Source organism: Pygocentrus nattereri, chromosome 2 (genome assembly GCF_015220715.1).
Source record: "Pygocentrus nattereri isolate fPygNat1 chromosome 2, fPygNat1.pri, whole genome shotgun sequence".
NCBI classification, from domain to species: Eukaryota; Metazoa; Chordata; class Actinopteri; order Characiformes; family Serrasalmidae; genus Pygocentrus; species Pygocentrus nattereri.
Genome location: NC_051212.1, coordinates 54,903,821 through 54,913,820, shown reverse-complemented (window position 1 = coordinate 54,913,820; position 10,000 = coordinate 54,903,821). Strand labels below are relative to the sequence as shown.

Here is a 10,000-nt window from a genome sequence, read left to right as displayed (position 1 = left end):
TATGGTTTGAAGAACCCATCTTGGTTCTCTATAGAACCATGTACAAATAGATTCTCTGTGTACGCACTGAAGGGTGGATCTTCAGTAAAGGAATTGGTTCTGTGTAAAGCCTTGAACACTAGTACTTTGCATGGTGAATGGTTTTTCAGACTGATGGAGAATGTGCTGTATATGGTTCTCTATAGAACCTTTTTGAAAAGGGTACTATATAGCACCAAAAAGTGCTTCTAGTGTAACAAGCTTGACATTGTGCTCTCTTAAATATGTTGGTTCAAGTGTTTTTAATAAAGAAAATTGTTCTATATAGAACCATGAACACGAACAGAACCCTTTGCATCATTAAAGGTTTCTTATATTGTTACACACCTTTAAAAAAAAGTTGGTTCTTCAATTGTTCTTTGGTAAAGAAAATGGTTATATAGAGAACCATGAATACACAAAGAACAATTTGCGTGATTAAAGGGTTCTTTGCATAGTGAAAGGGTTCTTCAGATTGATGGAGTGTGCTATAGATGGTTCTGTATAGGACCTTTTTAGAAAGGGTTCTATATAGCAACAAAAGTGGTTCTTCTGTTACAATGCAGATGGTTCTTCAAGTTCTTTAGTAAAGAAAATTATTCTATGTAGAATCATGAACATGATTAAAAGGTTCTTTGCGTCATGAAAGGAATTGAGGAGAATGTGCTGTACGTGGTTCTATATAGAACCTGTTACGATTCCAAGCTTGTAACAATAGAAGAACCGTATTGGGTGCTAGGTAGAACTCTTTTCAGAGGTTCTATATAGAACCATGTACAGCACAGTCACCACCAATATGAAGAACCCTTTCACTATGCAAAGAACCCTTTAATCACGCAAATTGCGCTTTGTGTATTCATGGTTCTCTATATAACTATTTTCTTTACCAAAGAACCAACTTTTTTTAGGTGTGTAACAATATACGAAACCTTATTGGTGCTATGTAGAACCCTTTTCAAAAAGGTTCTATGTAGAACCATGAAACACTTTCTCCATCAATCTGAAGAACAATTTCATGATGCATAGAACCTTGTAGTTAGGCAAATGATTATTTAAGTGATCATGCTTCTATATAGTACCATTTTCTGCACCTGAAGAACCTTTGAGGAACGATCTTAAGTTTTGAAGAACCCTTTTTGGTCCTTTTCAGAAAGATTTCAGATTTTCTTCACTAAGGAACCCTTGAAGAACCACATTTAAGGATGTATAACAATAGAAGAACCCTTTTCAGAGCAAAACTGTCCCTTTTTTGTAATGGTTCTAAATGGCCCCATTTTCTTCATTAAAGAACCCTTGAAGAACCCTTTTTAAGAGGCCGTGACCTCCTGAGGTTCGGTTATGATGCTGTTCCCCATAAACGCAGCCGAGTGCTGAGTGCGCATCGCTGTTTACAAGGTGACCCGGCTGAGCTGCGGCCTGGCGTTCCGTGTTTGCGGTTCTCGAGAGTTAATGTGTGGAACAGTTTAAGGGATTAAGCTGTTTGTCCTGCAGGCGAAGAGCCGCCACGTCTGTGTGTTTGGGGGCGGCGGGACGGAGCCGGTGCTGTACGTTCTCTCCCCAGCGCCCAGGCTCATGTTGACAGTCCGAGCGCTCGCTGCTCGACCGTGACGGAGAACTGTAAGGACCGTGTTTTTAAAGTGCGGGACTTTTCCGCGGCGTTTACGTTGCGGCGACAGCAAACCGGATATTCCGCGGCTGTAAACGGAGCAGTGACCGGGGACGTGACCCTGGAGTTCCGGTAACACGTCAGTGCCGTTTTTTCGAGACCGAGTACGAGCGCTCGTTTTAGGCTCCGGCTGCTACGGACAACGTTCTCTTCGTTTAGACCCGCATTAGTTTCCACTGTGGGACCGTTGATCTTCCTGGGGCCACACGATCATCAGGTAATCAGAAGTGACGAGAACCAACCCTGCGTTCACACCAACAGCGGCAACTCGCGAGAACGTGGCCAGTCCTTTTCAACAGGCAGCGCGATGTGGCGGCTGCCGATGGGAGCTGAGCATTGAGCCATACGCTCTGCTGGGTTCCTCTGTGAATGTTCCTTCTAGAGATGGAATAGTGGTGACTAGAGGCGGGAATCCCCTCACGGTGAGATTACGACTCGGAGGCTGCGATGCGGTTATGAAACGATTATCGACGTTTGTCCAACATTGCGCGAAAGCCTTGGTTCTCCATGACTGAGACCTGCTGTGCAGACTGCCGGTCGCAGAGCAACGCAGTCTCGCCTGGCTGGCAGCTACGAAAAGGCGAGAGCGATTTAAGACGAACGCTTGGAGACGAACAGCGCAGTTGATGTCCTGGAACGTTAATTTAAGAGACCCTTATTAGTCCCACAAACGGGGAAAGTTCAGCTCTGCGTTTTAACCCGTCCCTGCAGTGAAGCACCACATACACACTAGTGAAGACACACTCTAGGGGGCAGTGAGCACGCTTGCCCGGAGCGGTGGGCAGCCCTATCCGCCGCGCCCGGGGAGCAGTTGGGGGTTAGGTGTCTTGCTCAAGGACACGTACCGTCGGCTCTGGGGATCGAACCGGCGACCTTGCCTGACCACCAGCCCACAACTGCCCCATAAAAATCTGCAACGAGAGACTGTCGAACGCTAAAGTTGTGAAGATGAAGTCCTTTCCCTTTCGAATTATCCCGGTCCACCTTAAATGGTGCGGTATTTACATTCTACACCGACGCTGCAAAGACCAAATACTGTTTTCCTCACATACCGACTGCAGACGCACGGATTAAATGCAAATAAGCCCACAAGCGACTTTTCATTTCAGCGGGAGCGCGTCCTCGTGCTGGCGTCAGCGAAACCACGGCAGCCAGCGGTCAGTTTAGTTTTCCAAATTGTTTGGTGGTTTAATAAAACCTGGAGTTTTTTTCTTATTCAGTCCAAACCCAATAAAACAAAGCAATATAATGATGATGAACTGAACCGTGGCTCGAAATCGAGGCCTGAACTGAACCGTGGCTCGAAATCGAGGCCTGAACTGAACCGTGGCTCGAAATCGAGGCCTGAACTGAACCGTGGCTCGAAATCGAGGCCTGAACTGAACACGAATTTGGACGTTAAATTCTAGACGACGTTAAATGAGGTGTGTTCTGTTCGTTACCTCTGACCGAGTAGCGCTGCAGTGGTGTGGCTGCACAAAAGTTATGGTACTTTTTTTTTTTTTTTAAACAAATTAGTATAAATTGTGCTGGAATTGCGTAAAATTACGGTTCTGTTTAAGTGTGTTCTCTGTGCAGGACGTGTTGAGTGTTTCTCAGTTTGAGACGTATGAAGGCGTGAATTCTGTGAGGGGTCCTGGTGGTCCTGGTGATCTTCGTCACTGAGCTGTGTTCACAGCCAGGAGAGCCTGTGTTGGCGTATAAGGACGGCGCGGTCAGTGATATTGTATCGCTGAGCCGCTGCGTGTTTATCTCCTGTTTTCTGTGTATCGTGTCAAACATTTACATCTCATTGAATTTCAAATGGAAGCAGGAATAGTAATGGAGCACAGAGAAGTGACTGGGATCCCCACTGTTATGCTAATTCACCCCCCCGCCCCCCACTCTCTCGCTCACTCTCTCTCTCTTTCTCTCTCTCTTTCTCTCTCTTTCTCTTTTTCTCTCTCTCTCTTTCTTTCTCTCTCTCTCTCTCTCTCTCTCTCTCTCGTGACGTCTATTTATTTCTTTATTCATTTATTTTAAAATTTGCATTCACTTCTGTTGCGGACAGTTTGAACGCTAAGCCACGAGCTCGAACTCTTATGTAGACAGGAAATAAACCACATTGTAACATATGGAAAACCTCCTGATGTGTGATTACACCTCTAATTTAACGTCTTTCAGTTTAACCGTGTTTAACCGCTACTGGTGCTACATTGAAAGGAAGGAAACTGGCTGTTTAGCGAATAGTGATCATTTATGCACTACACTCAGCTGCCTCCCTCATATAATTGAATCACAGGTCCGTCAAAATTACTAAACAATAATTTGTCAGATTGCTGATTTTCGTATTTTAAGCAACAATCTTAGCCAAGTCCGAGGTGAAGTGCATCATTTCATACTCCGTGTCCAGTCTAGAGCACTGAAGGTCCACCGGCCTGGAAATGAACAAACTAGGAGAAAACGAAGCCATTAAGCCCATAATGACTGTCGGATAACAGGATTCCGGAAACTAAAGGCGGCTGCCTGTAAAGACGAATCGCTGAAGTATAACTAAAAACACACGATTGCTGTTTATGGCATTCAGAATGTGTTTGTACATGAATACGACAAAACATGACGTTTAAAACTTTATTGCATTCACATACAGAGCCCCCCTGGCGACGTCATGAATAAATGAAAATAATGCGTGGCCACTACTTAGTAAAGCATGGGAATGAAATCCGAATGTCTGGCTGTGATCTCATTCCCACATCTTAGTAAGTCGTGACCATGCATTAGGATCTCGTTCCCACGTGTTAATAAGGTGTGGCCACGCATTGTCTTTTGTTTATACAGGATGTCGCCAGCCGGGCTTTATATTTACAGCATTTAGCAGATTCTCTTTTCCAGAGCAACTTACAAGAAATGTTATCGTGTTTGTGCTTCCCGGCAGGTTGATGATTACTCCGGTGATTACACCGCAGAGCCACGGGAAGGGCAGGCCGACCATCAGGAAGCAGAGGAGGAGGATGAGCCAGAGGAAGTGGAGGATCACGAGGGCTCCCAGGTTACAGAGTCAGAGGAGGTGAGACGTGACTTCACTGAAGTACACGGCTTTAAAAACACCTAAACACCACGAGGGATGAGGGATTTCATTTAAAAAGCTCTATAATGTTCATATGATCCACACAGTCGCTCTGACAGACTGTAATACACAACAGGAAGCGTAGGGGGCGATACGGCTTCTACTGTTTCATTTAAAAAGCTCTATAATGTTCATATGATCCACGCAGTCGCTCTGACAGACTGTAATACACTACAGGAAGCGTAGGGGGCGATACGGCTTCTACTGTTTCATTTAAAAAGCTCTATAATGTTCATATGATCCACACAGTCGCTCTGACAGACTGTAATACACTACAGGAAGCGTAGGGGGCGATACGGCTTCTACTGTTTCATTATAAAGCTCTATAATGTTCATATGATCCACACAGTCGCTCTGACAGACTGTAATACACTACAGGAAGCGTAGGGGGCGATACGGCTTCTACTGTTTCATTATAAAGCTCTATAATGTTCATATGATCCACACAGTCGCTCTGACAGACTGTAATACACTACAGGAAGCGTAGGGGGCGATACGGCTTCTACTGTTTCATTATAAAGCTCTATAATGTTCATATGATCCACACAGTCGCTCTGACAGACTGTAATACACTACAGGAAGCGTAGGGGGCGATACGGCTTCTACTGTTTCATTATAAAGCTCTATAATGTTCATATGATCCACACAGTCGCTCTGACAGACTGTAATACACTACAGGAAGCGTAGGGGGCGATACGGCTTCTACTGTTTCATTTAAAAAGCTCTATAATGTTCATATGATCCACACAGTCGCTCTGACAGACTGTAATACACTACAGGAAGCGTAGGGGGCGATACGGCTTCTACTGTTTCATTTAAAAAGCTCTGTAATGTTCATATGATCCACACAGTCGCTCTGACAGACTGTAATACACTACAGGAAGCGTAGGGGGCGATACGGCTTCTACTGTTTCATTTAAAAAGCTCTATAATGTTCATATGATCCACACAGTCGCTCTGACAGACTGTAATACACTACAGGAAGCGTAGGGGGCGATACGGCTTCTACTGTTTCATTATAAAGCTCTATAACGTTCATATGATCCACACAGTCGCTCTGACAGACTGTAATACACTACAGGAAGCGTAGGGGGCGATACGGCTTCTACTGTTTCATTTAAAAAGCTCTATAATGTTCATATGATCCACACAGTCGCTCTGACAGACTGTAATACACTACAGGAAGCGTAGGGGGCGATACGGCTTCTACTGTTTCATTATAAAGCTCTATAATGTTCATATGATCCACACAGTCGCTCTGACAGACTGTAATACACTACAGGAAGCGTAGGGGGCGATACGGCTTCTACTGTTTCATTATAAAGCTCTATAATGTTCATATGATCCACACAGTCGCTCTGACAGACTGTAATACACTACAGGAAGCGTAGGGGGCGATACGGCTTCTACTGTTTCATTTAAAAAGCTCTATAATGTTCATATGATCCACACAGTCGCTCTGACAGACTGTAATACACTACAGGAAGCGTAGGGGGCGATACGGCTTCTACTGTTTCATTTAAAAAGCTCTATAATGTTCATATGATCCACACAGTCGCTCTGACAGACTGTAATACACTACAGGAAGCGTAGGGGGCGATACGGCTTCTACTGTTTCATTTAAAAAGCTCTATAATGTTCATATGATCCACACAGTCGCTCTGACAGACTGTAATACACTACAGGAAGCGTAGGGGGCGATACGGCTTCTACTGTTTCATTATAAAGCTCTATAATGTTCATATGATCCACACAGTCGCTCTGACAGACTGTAATACACTACAGGAAGCGTAGGGGGCGATACGGCTTCTACTGTTTCATTATAAAGCTCTATAATGTTCATATGATCCACACAGTCGCTCTGACAGACTGTAATACACTACAGGAAGCGTAGGGGGCGATACGGCTTCTACTGTTTCATTATAAAGCTCTATAATGTTCATATGATCCACACAGTCGCTCTGACAGACTGTAATACACTACAGGAAGCGTAGGGGGCGATACGGCTTCTACTGTTTCATTTAAAAAGCTCTATAATGTTCATATGATCCACACAGTCGCTCTGACAGACTGTAATACACTACAGGAAGCGTAGGGGGCGATACGGCTTCTACTGCTTCATTTAAAAAGCTCTATAATGTTCATATGATCCACACAGTCGCTCTGACAGACTGTAATACACTACAGGAAGCGTAGGGGGCGATACGGCTTCTACTGCTTCATTTAAAAAGCTCTATAATGTTCATATGATCCACACAGTCGCTCTGACAGACTGTAATACACTACAGGAAGCGTAGGGGGCGATACGGCTTCTACTGCTTCATTTAAAAAGCTCTATAATGTTCATATGATCCACACAGTCGCTCTGACAGACTGTAATACACTACAGGAAGCGTAGGGGGCGATACGGCTTCTACTGTTTCATTTAAAAAGCTCTATAATGTTCATATGATCCACACAGTCGCTCTGACAGACTGTAATACACTACAGGAAGCGTAGGGGGCGATACGGCTTCTACTGTTTCATTATAAAGCTCTATAATGTTCATATGATCCACACAGTCGCTCTGACAGACTGTAATACACTACAGGAAGCGTAGGGGGCGATACGGCTTCTACTGTTTCATTATAAAGCTCTATAATGTTCATATGATCCACACAGTCGCTCTGACAGACTGTAATACACTACAGGAAGCGTAGGGGGCGATACGGCTTCTACTGTTTCATTATAAAGCTCTATAATGTTCATATGATCCACACAGTCGCTCTGACAGACTGTAATACACTACAGGAAGCGTAGGGGGCGATACGGCTTCTACTGTTTCATTATAAAGCTCTATAATGTTCATATGATCCACACAGTCGCTCTGACAGACTGTAATACACTACAGGAAGCGTAGGGGGCGATACGGCTTCTACTGTTTCATTATAAAGCTCTATAATGTTCATATGATCCACACAGTCGCTCTGACAGACTGTAATACACTACAGGAAGCGTAGGGGGCGATACGGCTTCTACTGTTTCATTTAAAAAGCTCTGTAATGTTCATATGATCCACACAGTCGCTCTGACAGACTGTAATACACTACAGGAAGCGTAGGGGGCGATACGGCTTCTACTGTTTCATTTAAAAAGCTCTATAATGTTCATATGATCCACACAGTCGCTCTGACAGACTGTAATACACTACAGGAAGCGTAGGGGGCGATACGGCTTCTACTGTTTCATTTAAAAAGCTCTATAATGTTCATATGATCCACACAGTCGCTCTGACAGACTGTAATACACTACAGGAAGCGTAGGGGGCGATACGGCTTCTACTGTTTCATTATAAAGCTCTATAATGTTCATATGATCCACACAGTCGCTCTGACAGACTGTAATACACTACAGGAAGCGTAGGGGGCGATACGGCTTCTACTGTTTCATTTAAAAAGCTCTATAATGTTCATATGATCCACACAGTCGCTCTGACAGACTGTAATACACTACAGGAAGCGTAGGGGGCGATACGGCTTCTACTGTTTCATTTAAAAAGCTCTATAATGTTCATATGATCCACCCAGTCGCTCTGACAGACTGTAATACACTACAGGAAGCGTAGGGGGCGATACGGCTTCTACTGTTTCATTTAAAAAGCTCTATAATGTTCATATGATCCACACAGTCGCTCTGACAGACTGTAATACACTACAGGAAGCGTAGGGGGCGATACGGCTTCTACTGTTTCATTATAAAGCTCTATAATGTTCATATGATCCACACAGTCGCTCTGACAGACTGTAATACACTACAGGAAGCGTAGGGGGCGATACGGCTTCTACTGTTTCATTATAAAGCTCTATAATGTTCATATGATCCACACAGTCGCTCTGACAGACTGTAATACACTACAGGAAGCGTAGGGGGCGATACGGCTTCTACTGTTTCATTTAAAAAGCTCTATAATGTTCATATGATCCACACAGTCGCTCTGACAGACTGTAATACACTACAGGAAGCGTAGGGGGCGATACGGCTTCTACTGCTTCATTTAAAAAGCTCTATAATGTTCATATGATCCACACAGTCGCTCTGACAGACTGTAATACACTACAGGAAGCGTAGGGGGCGATACGGCTTCTACTGCTTCATTTAAAAAGCTCTATAATGTTCATATGATCCACACAGTCGCTCTGACAGACTGTAATACACTACAGGAAGCGTAGGGGGCGATACGGCTTCTACTGTTTCATTTAAAAAGCTCTATAATGTTCATATGATCCACACAGTCGCTCTGACAGACTGTAATACACTACAGGAAGCGTAGGGGGCGATACGGCTTCTACTGTTTCATTATAAAGCTCTATAATGTTCATATGATCCACACAGTCGCTCTGACAGACTGTAATACACTACAGGAAGCGTAGGGGGCGATACGGCTTCTACTGTTTCATTATAAAGCTCTATAATGTTCATATGATCCACACAGTCGCTCTGACAGACTGTAATACACTACAGGAAGCGTAGGGGGCGATACGGCTTCTACTGTTTCATTATAAAGCTCTATAATGTTCATATGATCCACACAGTCGCTCTGACAGACTGTAATACACTACAGGAAGCGTAGGGGGCGATACGGCTTCTACTGTTTCATTATAAAGCTCTATAATGTTCATATGATCCACACAGTCGCTCTGACAGACTGTAATACACTACAGGAAGCGTAGGGGGCGATACGGCTTCTACTGTTTCATTATAAAGCTCTATAATGTTCATATGATCCACACAGTCGCTCTGACAGACTGTAATACACTACAGGAAGCGTAGGGGGCGATACGGCTTCTACTGTTTCATTATAAAGCTCTATAATGTTCATATGATCCACACAGTCGCTCTGACAGACTGTAATACACTACAGGAAGCGTAGGGGGCGATACGGCTTCTACTGTTTCATTATAAAGCTCTATAATGTTCATATGATCCACACAGTCGCTCTGACAGACTGTAATACACTACAGGAAGCGTAGGGGGCGATACGGCTTCTACTGTTTCATTATAAAGCTCTATAATGTTCATATGATCCACACAGTCGCTCTGACAGACTGTAATACACTACAGGAAGCGTAGGGGGCGATACGGCTTCTACTGTTTCATTATAAAGCTCTATAATGTTCATATGATCCACACAGTCGCTCTGACAGACTGTAATACACTACAGGAAGCGTAGG

The 10,000-nt window shown here is 44.0% G+C and overlaps 1 protein-coding gene across 2 annotated transcripts in view; it reads left to right on the top strand.

Moving 5' to 3' along the window:
• rbm33a (RNA binding motif protein 33a) overlaps positions 1-10,000 on the top strand; it is a 60,515-nt gene that overhangs the window by 10,309 nt on the left and 40,206 nt on the right. For both annotated transcript variants that reach the window (XM_017683495.2, XM_017683494.2), the window contains exon 6: positions 4,599-4,730. In XM_017683495.2, the coding sequence (XP_017538984.1) occupies positions 4,599-4,730 (132 nt within the window). The remainder of the gene's footprint in view (positions 1-4,598; positions 4,731-10,000) is intronic.